Source organism: Chaetodon trifascialis, chromosome 14, assembly GCF_039877785.1.
Source record: "Chaetodon trifascialis isolate fChaTrf1 chromosome 14, fChaTrf1.hap1, whole genome shotgun sequence".
Classification (NCBI taxonomy): Eukaryota; Metazoa; Chordata; class Actinopteri; order Chaetodontiformes; family Chaetodontidae; genus Chaetodon; species Chaetodon trifascialis.
The window spans coordinates 21,445,689-21,467,484 of record NC_092069.1 but is presented as its reverse complement, the minus strand read 5'-3'; the positions used below and the strand labels follow the sequence as shown (position 1 = coordinate 21,467,484).

Genomic DNA, 21,796 nt, shown 5'->3' with positions numbered 1-21,796 from the left:
GACCTTGAGAGTGTTGCCAGGGAGTTGTGATTAGACACTGTGGCATCACTTCTTGCTGCCTGACCAATCACAAGCTGATAGTGCCGTACGGCACACCAACATGTGAGTCATCATCTTTTTAGAAATTAGACGACCCCATCGCCTCAACCACTCGTTAACTAGAGTCTGTCTCACAGGCTCTGGTGACAGATTGATGCACAGATTTACTACGAATCTGGATGCTTCTAAACTCTAAAGGAAAGAATCAAGATCTAGTAGCTAACTTTTTTTTTCAACACCTTAAACAGGGAGGTCGAGGCAGGCTGCGAAGGGGAGTTGGTTGGGAGATCAGCCTTCGTCAGAGGCCCATGCCCAGAATAACCTTCCAGGCTGGTGACCCTTATTACATTAGCAAGCGGACCAGAGAGGAGTGGCTGGCCAAGTGGAAGATGGAGGTGAGTACCCCAGCTCTGTCCCAGCCACCGTAGATTTCAGGGTGAGTGACAGGCAAAAGCTGCCAGGGTCAAAGACAGGGCTTGTGGTGTATTCACGGCCAAGTGTATTTGATGGGTCATCTGATATCTCATGAAGGTACCATTTATTTCTGTGGGTTTCCAGCGCCATTGGCTCAGTCAGCTCCAGCATTTCCTGGCTTTGTTCTTGTCTATTGTATTAGCAGAGAAGAAATCACATGCAGCTGTGTTGATGCTTTGACATGATTCATGCTTCCTGGATGAAAATGTTGCTGTATATTTAGATTTGCATCATTCTGATTGCCTTCGGTGTCTCGAAGCTGTGACGAATTGCTGCTACGTTAAAGGGTCAGTTCACCCGAATGACCACAAAAAACATATTTTCCTTCACGCTCCAGAAGCAGGCCATGGAGATGGTCTCTATCCAGAAACGGTGTCCTTGTTAATCGGGATGATGCACAGACTTTGCTGGTGTTGGGAGTGGGAAGGGGCTGCACTGGTGGGCGTGTGTTGGTAAGACAGTGAAATTCAGGAATCGTGATGAGATCCATGACTTTGAAGGCTTGTCAGACACCACCTGGCTTATGATGTGATGAGGAAGGATTTTACTGCTCTGAAGAGCTAAAGAGTGACATTAACTTTATTTTACATCACGAGAATTGACAAGTATCAAGTAGACATGTGTAACACATTAAAAAGTCATTAAAGTTAAGCCAGGTTCAATTTTTGGTCTTTTTCAAATGAATACAGAGCTGAACTTGGTCTGAACTCGACTTCCTGTCAACAGATTTCAATTTGATGGAAATAGCTCCAATTAGACCTTCCATGTAAACGCAGAGCAATAACAAAGAGTTCCACGTTCATTCTTGACAAAACAGTCTCGCCACAAGTTCCCTTTAGTGGCTATTTTGGAGCTTTCAGTTGCATCACGTGATCTTCCTCGAGCTCCAGAACAGCTACTAAACGGACCTTTTCAATCAATCCAGAAGGTCAAGAACCAACTTTTCATCTCACCTTTTCTCAGAGAGAAAGTTTCCAGAGAAACCTGCAGTTCTGTGACAAATGAGCAAACATCCGTCGACCCATGAAGATCACACGATTCGATGGAAACCTTCGAAACTGCTCCTAAATTATAGACCTTGTACAGAACGTTACTTTGTCAACAAGCGCTTTGTTTTTGTTTGTTTTTTTCAAGATTTCTTTTAAGCATTTTTGCTTGATTGGACAGTGCCAGTGGAGGGGTCATTTTTACCACAGTCAGAGCGATCACACAGAAAGTGATAACTCATCCAAGCTCTGATTTCCTTTCGGACCATGAATGAAAGCTCCTAATGCAGCAAGATGTTAAATCTTACAAATATGAAGTTCCCCACATTGCTCATTACTTAGTCATGTTCAGTGTGACTCCTGGTAGTAATGTGATGTAGAGCAACTTCATCTGTTACATAATGAGGAGTCTCCGTAGTATCAACATGGGGTCTTCCATTTCTTCTGCCTCCCCGCCCCCCTCTGCTCCCCTCTTGAGAAGGCTCGGAGAGCGGCCATAAAAATGTCTCCAGGGAGGAAATATTGCCAAATTAGCAGGACATGCCGGGGTCCCGCAAGTGAAATGTCATAAAATACAAGGCAAGTAGGCAGCTCACGTTTTGCACACAGAGGTGGATTCTCTTAAAGGAGTCCCTCTGCAAGGCTGAGGATTTGAGATTTTTTACTAGGCTGAGGATTTGCAAGATGCAAATTTTGATTGTGCCTGGTTTTCCCCCCTTTTCTCATCTGGCGTATTGCAAGCTTTGATCTAATTTGCACAAAGACTGATTTGTTCTGGCATCAAAGCCCTTTCCTGAGGAGTAATATGATGCACAGCCCTCAGTTTGGGTTGCGCTCCTCACACGGAGCCTCTTGCTGTTGCATGTTTCTGCAGCAGGGACGACATGGTGGCTGAAAGGGTTACTGCCGTCTTGCACTTTCTCCAGGATCTCTCTCTCTCTCTCTCTCTCTCTCTCTCTCTCTCTCTCTTTTCATGTGCCTTGTGTTACAGTGGACTTCTCCGTCTCTCCCTCTCTGTTTCCCTCCCCCATTCTTCTCCTGACCCCTCCCCCAGCTATGGAAATGAACTCTGTGCTATGGATATGAGGGTGAAGATGAGGTTTGCAGCAAATTTCCAGCCCTGCTTGCAAGACAGCCTCTTGGCTCGCTGCCAACATTTTGCAAGTCCTCTCTAGCCAACCAGAATTCCTGTCGGCAATCACCTGACCCTGAATTCCCAGACAAAGAAATGTTCATGCTTTCTTTTTTTAAGCGATCTCTTCTACCCTGAGAGTGGGGGTGAAAAAAACTCAAGCCCCACACTGGATTATGAGGGTTGCGCGCTGGTGTGTATGGGTATGTGCACTGCATTGTTTGTTTGATAACACGGGGGGATAGTGTGCATGTTTGATTAGCCTGCTTACAGCGAGGGGAATATGCTGACTTCAGGTATTTCCACGAGAGTTCTCGTGAACCATCTGCTCTGCACGGCTTAAAGGGAAACCGTCTCTTTAAAAGAGGAAGAGCGAGCAGGCTTTAGCCGTGTTTGGGAAAAACTTGCTTGCATGAAAAAAGTTTTTCCCGTGGGGTTGATGTGTGCTGCAACTATTTCCTGTTTCATAGAAGTGCCTAGAAATGTCAGACGAGTGCAGCTTTGTTTTGGGGCAGATATATTTACCTTAAGAACGCGGCTGTGTTTTTAAAGCCGCCTTACATAACATTTAAGTGGGAAAAAGGTGAAGTTGTTGTGCAGGCCTCAAATTCTTTTCCTTCCTATCATTGTGCACTTTGTTCTGTTTGACTCTGAACATAGATTTCCTGCAAGAGGTGTAATTTGATTACTTGAAAAGGTTTTAGAGGGCTTTGGAGTAAGCCGAGCAGCCTCCTCAGGGAGCTTTTTTAACAACTCCACTTGTGGATTCATGGGGAATTCTGTTTATGTATTCATGGCTGACTCTGTAATATTCCTAATTATCTCCTAAAAGGACGCAATACAATGAGAACCAGATGGCCTATTTTGATGTGACCCCCCAAGGCCACTCATGAAATGCACAGCCTTTGTAGGGATCTGTGCTAAAATCAGGCTAATGAATGTAGTAGCCACACTGCTGCACAGCAGAACCCGCCACTCATGCATTTTCAGACAGTATTTCCACTTTGAAAGCGGCCCGTTATTGAGCTCTGGGATCAGCTTTTGCAGCGTGCTCGGTATGATGCATCTCTTGAGTTAACTACACCTGTCGTGACTTAAGGAAGTTTTTATTAAATGTAAGCAGCCCTGCTCTGCAGATAGGCTTGGGTCTGTGCACTGAAGACATATTTCACTGTATTATCCATCAAACAATTACACAAAACAGTCCCTGCTGCGTCTCTGCTGCTTGTTGCGCATGAGAGACGACTGCATTCAAAGGTCAAACTCCTTTGTGTTGCTTCAAAGGCTCGTTGTGTGAGGAAGTAATGTTCACTGACAGTTTGTTTCATCTAACTTTTACCTTTAATCCGAGTTTGCAGAATGCTGGTTTTGATTCGATGGCACCTGAGCTGCTACTTTAACACTTTTTTTCCCTCTAATATCTAATTTGTTTGATGCTTATTGTCTTTGCCGGTGTACTAGTTTTCAAGGCGGTGTTTCATTTCCACAACTGCACTTTTGACTCTTTGAGACTAAGAAATTTGCCTCATAAAGTTAACAGCCTTTATAACAGGCAGTTGTTGTCTTATAAATAACTGACACTATGCAGTAAACGTGACCTTTTTGTTAACAAGCACAGCCCAGATTAGATACTACAGTATCATCTGCACACCCCAGAGGCCAATATCTCTTCTCTTTTTTCTGCCTCCCAGTGCACTCTGTCACCCCTTGAGCCCTCAGGGTATCATGCTGCACAGACCTCTAAGTCAGATTATCCCTTATTGTGCACCCAACATGTCTCTGCACTCTGCCAGAGGCCTGCAGGGCTTCTGTTTTCACTCTCTCCTTAACTAAATCCACAATTTCTGTTAGTGCACCAACTTAGGTTTAATTTTCCATTATTCCTATGTAACATTTTTCCAAGGGGGGAAAAAAGTGTGGAAGTTTTTCGCCGCGTGAAACTCATTTGCTCTGCTGTGTTTGTACATCTATAGTATGTCTGCTGTCATTTTTGGTATTTGTCTTCAGCGCAGCGTGACAGCGGATATAAGTGGTGGTATTTCTGAGCTGTCAGTGACGGGCAGGCGTGCGTAAATGATAAAGACCGCATTGTGTCTCTGCTACCTCCTTTCCTATTTTCCCCTTTAGACTCGGAGAGCCTGTCTTGCTGGTGGAGCTGCACACACACTGTGAGGCCCCCAAAAGGGGGGCATTTACAACTGGGAAGAAGTCCAGAGACAAATATCTGGTTCTTATAGCCACTGTACTTTCTCCTCCCCCCACTGGCATTTTCAGCGTCACTCTCTCATTGGCTCCAAGGAGAAGGAACCCTGGAGACAGTCTGACCCTAAACACACCAAAATGAGCACAGTAAAAGTAGCTCAGCTGCTTTATTGCCATTTGTATTTTCTCCCAATATACCCATGATTACTGGTCACCAGTGATGAAGTACCTCGCTCGCTCTACTCAGCTCATTTCTCCCCGTCTGAGCCGGCAACAGTGATTACGGATTGTTACTCCCAGCACACCTAACGCATTGAGCAATTCAATTGCCATTTGTTATTTTTTTGCAGTTTACCATCTGGAACCACACATCCAAGCCGGCTGTCGAACACTAACTCCAGTGTGCTTGTGCTGGAGCCAAGAGGTCTAACACATATGGCCGAGGGCTTTGAACCATCCATCCAGCACTACAGTACAGATATTTATAAACCGCAGCAGAGCCTCTTGATTGAAGAGCACATGTTTCTACTCTTCTGCGCCGAAACCCCTCCCCGTGCCGCCTAAGCACCACCTCCCCTTAAAGGCGCTTTTGTTTACGAGTCACACTGGGAGAGAGCACGGAGGATTGTGCTGTACTCTCTCTCAGTCTCAGCTTTTTTTCCCCCCTCCTCTTCCCACACGCCCAGTCCACCTCTGGACATTTACAGTGTGTGTGTGAGACCTGAGAAGTTGAGAAAGACTCGAGGAAAGTAAGCACAGCTGTGCAGCCCAGCTCTCACGTGGAGCCTATAGTATGACTAACACGTGTTTACATATGGGACTGCCGATGCTGTATATGTTCTGTGAGTGTGTGCGTGTTTTGAAGAAAAAAAGAGTGAGAGGAGGAGAAGAAAGTTAACATGTGTGTGCATGCCGAGTCCTACCGTGTGTGTGTTTGAGAGAGAGACATCAGAATGAGTGCAGCTGTTGGGGATTTACTGTGAGAGGCTTAAGTCCCGGCTGCGTCTCGTCCTCTCTGATCGACCTAGCGGTTCAGTGTCAGGTACCATAAACCCAGTGAACCCTCCGCTGCGGCTCCGGACACTAGAGGGTTACTGTATACCGTGCTGTTGATGAATGGGCCTTACAGTCGGAGATAAAGCTGTGTTTACAAAGGCTGTCGGGCTCCCACAATCGAGATTCTGCACGAGGGCTGCAGAGGCGGTGTGCACAGCGTGGTGTCAAGCTACATGGCTACAAAGGCTAACAGCCTCTGTTTGTGCTGTATTTGGCATTAAGGCAATTTTGAGAGCGGAGCTGCAACAATTAAGTTAGTTAAATATTAAATCAGTCAACTATTTTGATTACTGATTAAGTGGTTTTAATTTTTTTTTTTTTTTTAAGAAAAAAAGTCAAAGCTTCTTAAATGTGATGTTTTTCACTATTTTCATTTTATAGACCAAACAACTGATCGGTTTATTGAGTGATTCAGGCAGAATATATGATTGCAAATATGGTATGATCGCAGTTCAGTGGTGGATGGACAAGTATGTAGTGTGTTTAATAAATTTCTTTAAATTAAGAATGGATCAGCTGACTGTGTGTAATGTGAACAGTGTTGCTCATAGTAAGAAAGCACAGTTATCGTCAGCTCGACGGTCCATTTTGGCGTCTATCAGCGTATTGTTTTGGTTTTACAGCCCAACACTTGGTTTGCTCTCACCACTCTCATTAGCGTCTTTTCCAGCTTCAGCAGGCAGCCATTTTCAGACCGATAAACCCACTCCTACAGGCAAAGTTAGCAGCTAGCTGGTGAACATAATGGAGCATTTAGCTGCTGAAGAGCTAAGCTAAAAGCTAAAACTCGACTTCATTCGGTGGCTTAAAACACAGCTCCAAATTAGTGCTAATGTTGCTTTGTGTCTGAGGTAACTTTTGGCTAATGTGTTAGCTTACAACTTATCCTGCTGCCTCCAGTGGCCAAAAATACAGTTATTACTGAACTGTCGGACATTTTGCAAAATTGGAAATTGTCTTACCGCCAGTCTGATGCGTCCTGTGCAGGTACCTTTCAGCATGCGTCTAGCCTAGTTTAGCACGAAGCTGTTTCCTGCTATGTCTTGTTTATTTTTAGCATTTAGCAGTGAGGCGTTGAAGCAAGCCTCAATACTTTTGTGTAAGCAATTGTGTCCGTAGCACCTGAACTCTGTCAAGTACTCAAACATTTAACGCTTGTTCCTCTTCTTCTTTGACTTATTTCCTGGTTTGTTTCCATTTGAACCATCTCCACGTCTCTTCTTCGCTAAGGTTAGCGTTAACCTGCTAGTTAGCTGGGCATTGTGGCCGACATTTTCTGAGGCTGATTTGGTTTTGAGTTTCTTATATCTGCCTTTCAGTGTGACCCTATTCTTTTCATTAATATTACAACAATTTTCTGTCAAGTTTTATCAGTTTCAAGGGTCTTTTAATCTAATTAGTAGACGGGGATTTTTTTTCTAAGCTGCCCTACTTGTGGATGTGTGAGTGGAAGTTTGACCTTAAATCAACTTTTAAAAAATTGTACAGCTGTTTCTGTTAACATCTGTCTCTTTTTGTTAAGTTGAAGAAGTATTTCTGTAGATAAACAAGTTTATATTTAGAAAAGTAAAGTATCCCGCCGGCATTAAAAACCCAGTCTTTATACTCGCCTTAAACAATGGACTGGCTGTGTTTCAGGCAGAGAAAAAGGCCAAACTGATGTCAGCGATGAACTCGATGAAGGATCACGAGGAGAATGAATGCGAGGCCCAGAGAGAAGAAGTCTCAATAATCAAACACCCATCGCCTTCAAAGCTGCTGCAGCAGCAGCAGCAGCCTCAGTCGCACACTCAGTCACAGCCTCAGTATCAACAGCAATCGCAGCCGTCGCTGCCACAGCAACAGCAACAACATCAGCCGCCGCCTCAGCAGCAGCAGCCTACTGACCCCGCCTCCCCCACTGTGGCCACGACCCCTGAGCCCGTCGCCATCGGAGGTGGAGACAAGACATCCCCCAAGTCTGCAGACACTGAGCCCGAGTATGAGGTAAGGTCGCTTTGGGCTCAGCTCGCTCTGATTAATGTGCAGCTGTAGACAAACAGGATTTCACAACAGAGATCTCTGTTGGAAAAAGGATTTAGTTTAAGGCCAGGGTTAATCTGCGTCGAGTCAATCAGCCACTCACGTTTCGGGAATTTATTCACTTCAGGTGTTTTACGACCGTCAGCCTCCGCCATGCAAAAACTGACATCCCGCCGATCGACAAGACTGAACGAGCAGCGGGAAGTAGTAGATAATTTGATGGTTATAATTAGAATCGTTCAAATTAAACATTTAAATATATGAGTGGAAAATATTGTTCTTGCAGCCGGATTTATAACATCTTTGACTCAAACGTAGCACAAGCAGATCATGTGATATGCTACTTCAGTACACATGAAGAACCATTATTACTGGTGCCACATTATAGACACTACCACTGACAGTTTGACCACAGTATACCACACACATGGTGTACCACACGAGCATTATATAGTGTAGCTTAGACCACTAATGTAATAATCAGTCATATAGTGTGAAATCTTTTTTTTAATGATTGTATAAAGAGGGACATTGTTTTCCCAGACTACAGTCTACAGTGTACAGGCTTTATACTGTATATATTGTGCTACTCCCCAAACCAGCAAACCAGACTTTGATTCATAAAATCTGTGAACTTGCCCTTTAACACAAAACTTAAACTTTAAGAAATTAATCATTTTCAACCAAAAATGCAAGAAATTCCCAGCTTCTCTCTCCTCAGTTTTTAAAAAGGGCTGCTTTTCTTTGTCTTAAGGGATCGTAAGAGTTTTGATCAGTTTGTTATGTATTGTTTTATATATATTTATATGGTGGAGGGGAGGCCGTGTGGCTCAGGTCTTATCTATCTGACGGCACCGGGAAGCTGCTCAATGTCCCCCCGATCCGTGTTCTTCATATATGTTTATACTCTGTGTATGATTCGTCCATACTGTAAACTTGCTGTCGGTCTGGTCTGCACACATGACACCTCCGGCATGTCTGTCTCCAGAGGGAGAGGGATCCGTCCTCGGTTGCTCCCCCTGAGGGTTCTTTCAATTTCATCCCCATTAAAGGGGTTTTCAGAGGAGTCACAATCGAGGGTCTAAGGATAGAGAGTGTCGTAAGCTTCAGGCAAATTTGTGATATTGAGCTATAAAACTAAAATAGACTTGAATTAACTTCCCAAACTGAGGCAGACAGTGTTTAAAAATGTTTCACAATTATGCCCAGAAGTTAATACAGAGCGGATGATTTGTCTTTTATTTTGGCTGCAGGACGGCCGTGGTTTTGGCATCGGCGAGCTGGTTTGGGGGAAGCTGCGAGGGTTCTCGTGGTGGCCAGGCCGCATCGTATCCTGGTGGATGACGGGACGGAGCAGAGCTGCCGAGGGAACCAGATGGGTCATGTGGTTTGGAGATGGAAAATTCTCAGTGGTGAGTGCGGAGAGCCAACATTAATATTGCTGTCAGGTGTTGTTTTTTTCACCAGAAATTAAGCAAAACAGCCTTCCGTTTACAGTGACAACCACACACTGTATAATGAGCTTTTTTTTTTTTACTTTATTTACTCAACTAATCACTATATTCCAACATAAACATGAGAGTCATTAATCTCCAGACATCCTCTAACATGTGAAGTAAACATTTAATTTTCTGTGTACTTTACAGGTCTGTGTAGAGAAACTCTTGCCTTTAAGTTCCTTCAATAATGCTTTTCACCAACCAACTTACAACAAGCAGCCCATGTACAAGAAAGCCATCTATGAAGTGCTACAGGTGAGTACTGAACTGAGCTCACTGTTGTTGTTTTTTTTGTTAATTTTGTCGTTCCAGTTGCTTGCAAGGTGTTTTTTGTATTAGATAGCGCTGCACAGTTTCTGCTATACTTCGATAATTTGATAAAAGTGCTTATTCACTTTCTTTCTGAAGGTTAGATGAGAAGATTGATGTCGCTGTCATATCTGTGCTTTAAAGATTAAGATAGGGGCCACAGACGATTAGCTTAGCTTAGCATAAAGACTGGAAGCAGGTAAAAACAGCTAGCCTGGCTCTGAGTTAAAAAACACACCTCTAAAGCTCACAAATTATCATGTATTACTTATTTAATCAAATACAGTAGATCTTATGTTTTACCATGTAAATATCTGCTTATCCTGAATTTGACACCTTTCAAACACGTTAGGACAGGAGCAACTAAAGACCAAGAAAGTTGTGAAATGCTCCAAAAACACCTGTTTGGATCATTCCACAGGTAAACAGGTTCATTGGTAACAGGTGAGAGTATCATGATTGGGTATGAAAGGGGCATCCTGGAAAGGTTCAGTCATTCACAAGCGAGGATGGAGCAAGGTTCATCACTCTGTGAACACATGACTGGATAAAGAATATGACTACATGAGCTCAGGAACCCTGTTGGTAAACAGTTTGTTTGTAAATGACTGAATTTTTTTTCTGCATTCTAACTTTTTTTGGAATTGGAACATTTCCCAATATGTCAAACTAACATTTAAGTCTAAAGCCAAAATAAGTGCTTATATGACGAGTAAAGAGAAAAGGATTAAGACCCTTTTCGGGATTCAGTATATGGAGGGTGAGCTTCAGTCTTGAATGTTTTCATGTGTCGATAGGTGGCGAGCAGTCGGGCAGGCAAAGCCTTCATAGCCTGCCCCGACAGTGATGAGACAGAAACCTCCAAATCAGTGGAAATGCTGAACAAGCAGATGATTGACTGGGCTATGACAGGATTTCAGCCCACTGGACCCAAGGCCTTAGAGCCACCAGAGGGTAAGAAGGAGTCGATACTGCGCAGCTTGAATTATTGGACATTTGCTAACTGGGAGTCTTGACTTTTTACATTTCCAAGCACTCAGTAGAATAATTCACACTGTTGGCTGTACATTAACTGTGTGCTGTGCTGTGCTTCGCAGAGGAGCGTAACCCATACAAAGAGGTCTACCCTGAGATGTGGGTGGAGCCGGAAGCTGCAGCCTATACACCTCCTCCAGCCAAAAAGCCTCGCAAAAGCACAGCAGAGAAACCCAAGGTCAAGGACATCATTGATGAGAGGACACGAGGTAAGGTGCCTCGTTCATTATGTTAAAGAGGAGTCGTGAACTCTATATTCCTTCCCTCGGGGAGTTTTACACTGGAGTAAGTGGTCAGAGAAGTAGTGTGTGGACAAGAGGTCCATTAGGGTGGCAGGTTGAAGATGAAGCTGAGTGATGAGACGAGGCAAAAAAGGCTTCAGCTGTTCCGAAGTCAATGAATAGATGTTTGTTTGGGTTTAGTCCCAAACATGCTGTGTTGATATTACTGCGGGATGTCGTGATGATGAGTATCAGTAACATAACAAAGACCAGTATTTGTGTGGTCTAGAAAAGGTATGCTTAAAATCTGCTGTTTGACTTTAACCATTCTCTGAACTTAGTTGTGAACTCGTGAACTGTGATGCTTTATAAAGTTTACTTACTTATGTTAAAGCTAAATGCTTTGAAGCTCTCTCTATAATTTATTTCTGGTAATAATATTGACATCAACTTTCATACATCAGCCAATTATCCCCTCCTGCTCGGACTGTGAGTCAGATCCATTAGCATCTCATTATTTATCCAGCTTTGACCCTAAATTGGAGAACTTAATGAGGCAATAAAACAGCTATACTCCAGAAGTGGGTTGGAGGTAATAATGAACATGAAAAGGTAGCCATGCTGGATTTAATGCCAAACTGATCCAGAAATCTTCTTTTGGAACATTTCTCTTATAATAATAGCTCCTTCTTGAATTTGGTGTACCACAGGGGTCAATTTTGGGGCCTTTGTGGTTCTTAAATGACAGAATTTATCTGCCTAATGTCTTTAAATTTAAGCTCAGATATCCTTTTTATAAACTCTGATGTTCTCAATATTTTACACGGCAAATGTGCAATTTATTCATGGCTGTTAGAAGACAACTGAGCTGAAACTGAACTGATGGTGAGAGGAGATCTCTTTCTCACTGGGTGTGTCATGTGTTGTCTTTTCAGAGCGACTCATTCACGAAGTGAGACAAAAGTGCCGCAGCATAGAGGGTAAGTGCTGTGTCTTCTGTGAGCGCTCGCTTGTAGCTGCACCGGGGGGCCTCTCAGGGGACGAACACCTAGACGCCTGACGTTTGCCTTGTTGTTGACAAGCAAAGCTGCAGAAATGCATGCATCTGTGTTAAGAAAGTAAATGTGAAGAAATAACATTTGCATGATTTTGCTGCCTGCAATCGGCTGGCGACCGGTTCAGGGTGTACCCCACCTCTCGCCCATTGTAGCTGGGATAGGCTCCAGCCCCCCGCAACCCCGAAAGGGATAGGCGGTATAGATAATGGATGGATGGATGATTTTGCTGCTTTACCGACTCCCTTTGAGTTCTCTCCAAACATACCAGTTAAGATCATTAGATCTCCACCTGCATCACAAATAATTTCATCGACGCGCGAAGCTGCAGCAGCGGACTGTTCACACCTCTCGGACCTCCGCCTTTTAAATACACTGCACTTCTGTCTGCAGACATCTGTATCTCCTGTGGAAGTCTGAATGTCAGCCGTGAGCACCCGCTGTTTGCTGGAGGAATGTGCCAGAGCTGTAAGGTAAGATGTGATGAAGGTCCTTTTTTAAGTTATAATAAACAGTTTTCCAAGCAGCAGCTGATGCGTCGCCATAAAATGTTGGTTTTTAAATTTGTCAAACCTCCTTTTCACAGAACTGCTTCCTAGAATGTGCATATCAGTATGACGACGATGGTTACCAATCATACTGCACGATCTGCTGCGGAGGGCGGGAGGTGCTCATGTGTGGAAACAACAACTGCTGCCGGTGAGGTTTCTCCTGGGTTCCACTGTGCCATGAAGGTGACAGGTGGTGACAGAAACCACAATGACCACAATGTTGCATCAGCAGTGCAAATATAAATCATGACAGCATCTTATGTGAGAAGAAGCAGCACACTGAATGTGTGTAATGCGGGTGGCGATGTCACGGTATCTGAACAAAGTTCACAATTGTTAGGTTTCATTTTTCAGTAAATTTCCAGTCAATCTGCAAAAGAAAATGCAAATTAATGGACTTTTTCTTCCAATGCTGTTATGCAAATATTAGGATTTGAATGCATGAAGATAAACTTCATGTTGCCAGTAATTATCCAGCTGAATGCCGTTAAACTGAGGCTGCAACGAGACGGCGTGATTAAAAGAGCAGCATTCACATGGTTCAATGGTTTGATTTAAAGAGCCCCTCCAAACATGTTTTAAGATATATATAAAACACTCGACTAATAATTTGTTTCTGATCTGCTTTTCACAAAAAAAAGTCCCTTTATCTTGTTAAAATCCTTAAAATGACTCCATCATTAACAAATCTTGAATCTGTAATTACGCGAATATGAGTCATTTCAAATGTTAAACTACTTCAAAAGAGGCGTCTCCTACGTTACTGTGAAGTCCATTCTCAGTGTTTGAGGTGTCTCGATCTTATTTCTGGAGGGTGGGAGTGAACGTGTCCACTGTCATAACTGAAACGGCACATTTTGTTAATGTTCTGTTATCTAAATCACAGCAGAGGTTGTCTGAGGACACGCTCCATGTAGAGCTGGTACAGACCAAACGCTTTATCGACAGAGACCCAATGCAAATTAGCAGTTACTGAACTAAACCATCCACCCAGAACTTGTGGTATTCCTGCAGCGAATCCAATTGGTCCACACGTGGGTCTCTGTGACACTGCTGAAGCGCGTGGCTCACTGGTTAGCACTGTTCCCCACCATCAAAATCATGCATGTTAGCTTAACTCCCTCTTAGTTTAGAGCTATGTGTGGTCCCCGGGAGCCACACGTGCTTGCATAATGTACAGTTGTTTTTCCAATACAGAGAGCAGAACTGTGCCATTGTTGCGCAAACGGAGTAGATAATAGAGGCTTTGTGGTGGTGTCACAAATCTCACAGCAGCGATGTCAGGCGTCATCACGGAGGTCCAGCGGAGGATCGACTGATCACTAATATTATATAAGTGCGGTTGTGTGTCAGTTGAATAGGCCGCTGTAAATTATAAAGAAGTAGACGGGCAGAGTATCCTCACACTGCCAGACTACGACATTAAAGTCTAGGAAAATACCGCTGAGAACAGATTGAGCCTTGTCAGTCCCGTGTCGGAGCCCGATCAGCAAACAGAGGTTTTCTGTGTGTTTAAATGATGGCATTTGGATGACATTTTGATGATGACTCCCAGCCTCTCAAAACTCCCAAACCTCATCCAAAGCCCTCAAAACTAGGCCTCGTCGATGTAAAACCAAGACTGACACTGTCATTGTGAGGCTCGTGTCTGACCTCTGATTGATTCAGAAATTGATTTTGGAAGGAGAGAGCTGTCAATCATTTATCGCACAGCCTGCCTTAAAGGATAAGGTGACAAATCCCACTAAAAGACATAAACCGACAACACCTTAGTCTGGTCGTTCACAAGTCTGTTTTTATTTATGTCCCAACTTTTGTAATCAGGGTTGTACTAGATGCTGGATTTATGATTGAGCTCGCTGGTTGTGTTCAGGTGTTTCTGTGTGGAGTGTGTGGACCTCCTCGTTGGTCAGGGGGCGGCACATGCAGCCATCAAAGAGGACCCGTGGAACTGCTACATGTGTTGTCAGAAGAGTGTGTTTGGTCTGCTGGGGCGTCGCGCTGACTGGCCCAGCCGTCTGCAGCACTTCTTCGCAAATAATCACGACCAAGATTTTGTGAGTGATCCGCCTTTTAGACCGTAAATGCTTCCCACTGTCTCGCTGAGGCGGTCTTTTTTTTTTCGTTTCTCATTTTGTGTCCCTGCTCTTTCTCTCTCTGTGTTCTGTTTCAGGACACACCAAAGCTTTACCCCCCAGTCATGGTGGAGAAGAGGAAGCCCATCCGAGTCCTGTCGCTATTTGACGGCATAGCAACAGGTTAGACAAGAACTGGACCCTCTAATGTCGAATCAAAGAAAAGAAAAAAGAAATGTTCATGTTTTTACTTTTTACAGTTTGCTTCTAGTAGTGCTTTGTTGTCTGTCAATAATCACACATAAATAATCATCTAATAGCACCATCATAGTCATTAGAATTGTTTATCAGTCAATATGTGATTGATTATCATTACATTGATGCAGGCTGAGCATGTTTCACATGCTGTGTGAGTGTTAAATGAACGATTTGGTGGTTAATTTCTGTGCTCTGTCTGACCTTTGACCCCGTCCCGTGAAGGGCTGCTGGTGCTGAAAGAGCTTGGCATCGAAGTGGATCGCTACGTAGCCTCCGAAGTGTGCGAAGACTCCATCACTGTGGGCATCGTCCGGCATCAGGGTCGCATCATGTATGTCGGCGACGTGAGGAACGTCACGCGCAAGCATGTGAGTTTAATTCTTTTTTGTCTCCTGTGCTTCAGTGCTTGATACACGTTCAGACAACGGGGGGTTCGAGACGCAGAAAGCAGAAACACACCTGCTTTAAAACATAATGAAAGACATTTTCAGATATACGCAAACATCACAGAAGTTTAAGAGGTTGAACCGTCACGAACATAAAATCTCTCTTATGTTGGACCGTTAAGGTTCCTGAACATGCCAAATGGACATTTTACTGGCGTCATATTACATGAATCCTGATCACTGACAAAACAGAAATGTCATTGTCAGAGTGCATGAACTCATTAAAGGGAGAAACTGGAGCCTAGGACACGATAAAGACATGTTTTAAAGCATCCGCCAGACTCTGCTCTTCCAAGCCAACCGGCCCTTTTTTCAGGAAACAGCATTTGTTGCACAATATACCTGAAAGTTGGAGTGAAGCTGGATCACTTTATCTCACGACATCATTATCTGAACTGTGTCTGCGTGTGTTTCTGACTCTGTATCTTATCTGTCTGCAGATACACGAGTGGGGTCCCTTCGACCTAGTTATTGGTGGAAGCCCATGCAACGACCTCTCTATAGTCAACCCTGCGAGGAAAGGTCTTTACGGTAGGTTTGCTCTTGTGTGTCAATTAAACATCCTGTCAAATACCAACAGGCGGACGATGTGAGCAGCATCATCGGCTCGTCCTCCGCCCTGCGCTTCAGCACCGTTTAATGAGCGTCTCCGTCCCACAGAGGGCACCGGCCGCCTGTTCTTTGAGTTTTACCGGCTGCTCCACGAGGCTCGGCCGAAGGAGGGCGACGACCGGCCTTTCTTCTGGCTCTTTGAAAACGTGGTTGCCATGGGTGTCAGCGATAAGAGGGACATATCTCGCTTTTTGGAGGTCAGCCTCTTCTCTGTCGGCTAAACTTGTTGCTAAATGACTGGTTTATCTAATCCTGCAGGTCATAACTAGACATAGCTTCAGCTTATGATGGCACAGTGGCATGAGGATTATGAATGCCCCCTTGTGGCACTGAGTCATTATCTTTACACAGATAATAAGAAGGGAACGCGCAATCTTTTGATCTTAATATAACAGTTTTAACGTGCTGTTTTTCTTGTGCTTCAGTGAATTCTTAGATAGCATCTTTTGCTCCCCATACTGCAGACAGATGTTGAATTGTTTGGCTCTTGAAGGCCTTTTAAATGGTGGCATACTGTGAAAAATGCATTGAAACTGACATTTTGGTTTTCTTCTGATGCTGAATTGATTTTAATCAACCATGACTACACAAGGATTTGTTTCAGTATCAGAAATACTGTGCTTTTAAGTGGTAGCTCCACTTCGCTGCTCTGTGATGCACTTTATATAAAACAGCGTCTCACCACGGTGTCTTTTCTCTGCTGTTTTACTTGGATTTCAGTGCAACCCAGTGATGATCGATGCCAAGGAAGTGTCTGCTGCCCACCGCGCCCGCTACTTCTGGGGTAACCTTCCTGGCATGAACAGGTTGGTGTGTGAATGGTGAGGGAAGCAGCAGCCTTTCACAGAACAACGGAAAAATAAAGCCCATTAACAAGCGACGGCTTAAGATAGCGACAATGGCGGTTATATATTAACTGAATTAAGAAATGAGTTGTTTTTTTGGTGGTAAATGATGCATTTATAGTGTTTTTCTAGTCAACCGACCATGGCAGCCTTCGCACACATGTTCATACACTTCTTTCCAAAGCGCCCCATGATGAGTCTGTGCTCACCAATGCACACACACTCGCACACCGGGAGCAGTTTGGGGTTCAGTGTCCTGTCCAAGGACACTCTGACATGCAGACTGGACCATCAAAGCACAGACCTTCTGATCAGTGGACGACCCGCTCTGCCTCCTGATCCTGGAGTTGGCGTCCATACTGCATCTCCTGAGCTCAGTCTGAGAAAACAAACACTCTAGAGTCACGTTGCTGACCAAGCAGCAAGCCCTCAGACGTGACATGACCCGCCACCTCTCCAAAATCCTCAACCTCGTCTGCTGCCATTGAAACCAGCTGCTGCGGTGATAAAGTGAGGCTGATTGTGGCTGATCGAGGAACTGATCCTGGTGGATAAATAGAAATTCTGCTTTTTTTTTTTTTATTCCATATTTTTCCCTGTTTGAAAAGTGCAGTTCAACAAGCTGTGTGCAAATCTAATCAGGCTTAGCATGGTTATCAATCATCTCTTTAAGAGGACTGAATGTAATCAGTGCACGATCTTTCCAGGCCACAGTCATCAAAGCAGAACATGCCGTTTCTTTGCCAAGCGTCAAACTTGTACACTAAGTCAACATGTAAATTGTGGCTTCTGTTCTTTTTGTCCCTTTCAGGCCTTTGAGTGCTATGTGCTCCGACAGGCTGGACCTCCAGGACTGTTTAGAACACGGCAGAACAGCGAAGGTACTTGTGTAATACTTTGAAGAAAGCTATGGCGAAATGTCTGCATGTGAAACGCCTTGAGTGCTCAGCATGCGGCTGTGAATCGTTTAGTTTAACTTCTTCACGTTCCTTGCATTGCATTAAGTTGGTGGAGGCTTTTGTTCTATAATAAGTGCTTTCAAAAATCTGATCGTGGCATGATAAACGATGTTCTCTCTGTCATCTCATGCTTTCAACGCCTGGGAAACCAGTCTGTGACAGCCAGGACTGTAATTTTAAACAAAAAACAACAGCAAAAAAAAGAAAAAACGTGACATATTTCATTTGATTGCAACTTTGCACACTGGCGGCTCCCGGTGGCAGCACGAGGTAACAGCTGGAAATGCGCATAATTCATCAAAAGCTCTGATCTGTGTCGCAGCAGGTGTCAGGTGCTGCAGCCGTGACACGCGTCAAATGAGCTGGTTTGACTCATGCGCCAATATTTCCCCCGCTCCCTTTTTTCTCTCCCAGTTTGGCAAGGTGAGGACCATCACCACCAGGTCCAATTCCATCAAGCAGGGCAAGGACCAGCACTTCCCCGTCTTCATGAACGAGAAGGAAGACATCCTCTGGTGCACTGAGATGGAGAGGTATGTAAACTTGAACATCAGACAGCCTTTCGCAGCTCTTTCACCGTCCAGAATCTGGAAATGATCTTCCTGTGTCCTCCCCTGTTCCACCCGCCTGCCTGCCCACCCGGCTGCTCTGTGTGCGGCTGCTTTCCCCTGCAGGGTCTTCGGCTTCCCGGTCCACTATACGGACGTGTCCAACATGAGCCGACTGGCGAGGCAGAGGCTGCTGGGCAGATCATGGAGCGTCCCGGTTATCCGCCACCTGTTTGCACCACTCAAAGATTACTTCGCCTGTGTTTGAGCGGCAAGAAAACTCGTTTAGGAACTGCAACTGTACGTTGTGACTAGAAATAAGAGCCTTGATCCTCAAGTTATACTCTTGTATAATTTGCGAGCGAAAACATTGACGTAGATTTCACATTATTTCTTGTATTTGAATTGTAATTCTTATTCTATTTAATTTTGATATGTCATTTTACCTTTTAGCAGTGTTATCAAGTATTGTTGATTTGTTTGTGCAAGCTATACTTGAGACTATGCTTTCTTCTCAAGACACTGAGACGGAAAAAAAGTGCTAATCATGTTTTTTCAAAGGAGACGATGGGAAAGAACGGAGAGATAGGGAGCGGTTTTGAGATATGTGAAAAGTTTCTGCTGTGTGAGCGTACTGTACGTCGGGGCTGCGTGATTCCCACCTGCGGTGCAGCCATGCTTCCAGCTACTGAGCCTCACAGAGACGTGAAGAGAAAGGCGATTTTCTTCAGTGTCAGGAGAGCCGTGTCTCTAAGAATCCAAAACACCAGATCACATATACCTCTTTGTTTACAGTTTCTAGTTAATAAAGGTACTACTGTAATATGGTTACAATACCATGGTGCTCCAAGATGATGAGAAACATCATAGCTCATGTGGCACCACAACTTGAGACAGCACGGAGCTCTTTAAGCTGTTGCTGGAAAAACACGTGTGTGATGTTTTTACACTTTATGACAAAAAAAAAATCTGTTCTGTGCCGTTTTGTTCACTTCAGAGGAGTCGGAGTGACAGACAGTAGACTGCAAAATAGATAGAGAATATCCTCTTTTACAGCTTTTATACAGTTTGTACTGGTGCTCATTTAATCTCTCAGCCTTGCCACTCTCAGGCTCTCTACCTGGATCCGCACAAACAGACAGTGAAGCTAGCCACATGGGAAATGATGTTTTCCGTCATTCAAAAAAGAAAAAAAGAAAAAAAAAACCATAAGATCAACGTCTGTGAAACTACTTTTGTTTTCTAGTTTCATCCTGACCAATGACATTACTGTACAACTGTTAAAAGTGTGGTCGCTGGAGGGAGGGAGGTTGACCAGGCCGGGTAACTCCGCTCCTCGACTTCCACCTCTCGTAACTGAAAAACTGTCAGGTGCAAATCCTCAAACAATATGGTGCCGCTTCACAAAGTTCTTCTACCTTTTTATAGCAATTTTGTGCTGTTTTATCAACATTATAAAGCACTTTTATATGTATACTTTCTTTTTTTTCTTGATATTTTTAAAAAAAAGATATTGGTTCTTGTGAATTGTTTTTTTGTTTGGTTTTATGATGTGAACTGATCTACCCTCGTGTAATACTTTTTGTATACAGTAGGGCTGTGCCAATAGAAGTGAAAGAATGGATTTTGATATGTGAAACCCATGTGACTCGGTGTACAGTAGATGGATTTGTAACCCCCTCTCCCCCCTCCTCCATCACCCGTATTGTCCTCTGTTGGAAAGCAGAGACAGTATGTCAGTACCCAGATTCAAAGAATGTCTATTTCTATTAAGATTGTAAAATGCACGACAGTTAGTTCAAGAACTCTGTCTCTGCGCTTTGTGTAATATTTTGTCCCCTGTGAAGGACAGCCGGCCCCCGATGAACCGTGGTCGTCAGCGTCGACAAAATTAAGCGCCGATCCAGATTTGGATCTGCGCCCACAAACTAAATTCTCTTGATTGTAACCTCTGAGCTGAACATGGAGGATTTAGGCTGCGGTTCGTCAAAACGAAAAACTGACACAGTGCTGGACAGAGACGTCGGCACTCAAAGAGTAAAGAGGGTAATGAACACAGATGCTATCGCTTATCTATATCATATTTAAGATGCTAAATTTGAAATTTAATTTCTTAATGTAATTAATTTCTTAAGTGACCTTATTGCCATCATTTTTCTCCGTGCGCTCTGGGCTCAATATGAGCTCTTGTGCTTTGTGATATTTTAACTAGATGTTACCCCCCCCCCCCCCCCCATATAATACTTAACACCCCCCTCACATTTGTACATTTTGTACATAGAGTTTTCCGGTTGCTGTTTTCAATTTGTTTTATCTTTTTTTTTTTAATTACGTATGAGATGTACAAATATAATTCTTTGCTAATATATATCATCAAATTAGGAAAAAAAATCATAGGTTAAAAATGAAAATCAAGTGACAAATTTGATTCAAAACTTGCTTCGCTACATTAGATGTAGGCAGACTCCAAGTCGACTTTTCTCGTACTGATTTGTTTGTGTCAAGTGAATCCAGATTCAGTGTCATGTGATCTTAATAGTGGCCTATGGACAGCTTTAAGGTGAACGCGCTCGACTTCACTGCACAGCCCTACATGGTGGTGTTTCGTTTCGTTTCGTTTCGCTTCTGTTTTCTTTTGTAAGACTTTTAAAAAGAGGGATTGTAGGTGTTTTTTCCGATGGTGCTAAACATTTTATCTAATCAAGAAAAGTATATTTGATTGGAAGAGAAATAAACATGTCTTGACAATGACTGTTTTTAAGTTCCTTGTAGTAATGGAAAAAGAACTATTATTTCACTCATATAAATATATTAACAAAGGCATTTTAACTTTGTACTTGAAAAAATAAGGATAACAAATAATGAAAGGTTTCCTATATTGTTTTAGACTAGAGATTGCTGTAGTTGGTGCTTATCTGTGGGAAAATTGTGTGAGAAAAAAAACGGTAATAACTTTTACTGTAGCATAATGTATGCTTAATACGCATTGCTTCTTAATCCTACATTCCATGCCGTACTATTCTCCATGTCTGTTTTCAAAATGTTGTTTTCGATCGATTGTTTTTGGGGTTTTTTGTTGTTTTTTTTTGCTTTTATCAGAAACAACATTCGTTTCTACTGTTCAACGCAGGTCAATAATTCTATATTCGGTGATACTGTTGACACTCTGTGTGACTTTCTTTCTGTCATAACTGTTTCTGGCCTATACGCTTTTCCTCAAGACCAGTTCGTACAGCAAATGTAGCAGTCATTCTCCACTTTGACCCCCCCCCCCACCCCACCCCCCACCCCATACTTATGTTTAGTGTCCAGAGAGAAGATAAAGGCTCCGTATGTACTTGTGCTGGAGAACACTTGAATAAATGTATTGTTTTTGTGCAAAACCACCTCCTGTCCTTTCTTATTCGGATTTTTTCAGTTGTGTGTGTGACCTTTGGAATTTACATGAAAGCCTGTGAAAAGGTGAAATCTC

General features: G+C 43.5%; 1 protein-coding gene across 5 annotated transcripts in view; it reads left to right on the top strand.

The window, feature by feature from the left end:
- dnmt3ab (DNA (cytosine-5-)-methyltransferase 3 alpha b) overlaps window positions 1–19,506 on the top strand; it is a 37,126-nt gene extending 17,620 nt beyond the window's left edge. Inside the window, exons 6-23 of one of the 5 annotated variants that reach the window (XM_070978612.1) lie at window positions 288–434; window positions 7,528–7,875; window positions 9,165–9,323; window positions 9,558–9,665; window positions 10,517–10,673; window positions 10,817–10,963; window positions 11,911–11,955; window positions 12,424–12,503; window positions 12,617–12,729; window positions 14,455–14,638; window positions 14,755–14,839; window positions 15,137–15,282; window positions 15,801–15,891; window positions 16,021–16,169; window positions 16,693–16,778; window positions 17,629–17,698; window positions 18,191–18,309; window positions 18,451–19,506. In XM_070978612.1, coding sequence (XP_070834713.1) covers window positions 288–434; window positions 7,528–7,875; window positions 9,165–9,323; window positions 9,558–9,665; window positions 10,517–10,673; window positions 10,817–10,963; window positions 11,911–11,955; window positions 12,424–12,503; window positions 12,617–12,729; window positions 14,455–14,638; window positions 14,755–14,839; window positions 15,137–15,282; window positions 15,801–15,891; window positions 16,021–16,169; window positions 16,693–16,778; window positions 17,629–17,698; window positions 18,191–18,309; window positions 18,451–18,592 — 2,376 coding nt within the window. In that variant the 3' untranslated portion in view covers window positions 18,593–19,506. Of the gene's footprint in view, window positions 1–287; window positions 435–2,690; window positions 2,835–7,527; window positions 7,876–9,164; window positions 9,324–9,557; window positions 9,666–10,516; window positions 10,674–10,816; window positions 10,964–11,910; window positions 11,956–12,423; window positions 12,504–12,616; window positions 12,730–14,454; window positions 14,639–14,754; window positions 14,840–15,136; window positions 15,283–15,800; window positions 15,892–16,020; window positions 16,170–16,692; window positions 16,794–17,628; window positions 17,699–18,190; window positions 18,310–18,450 lie in introns of those variants that run through there. The other 4 variants (XM_070978610.1, XM_070978615.1, XM_070978614.1 and 1 more) reach the window with 4 other exon arrangements.
- Window positions 19,507–21,796: the final 2,290 nt, after the last annotated feature.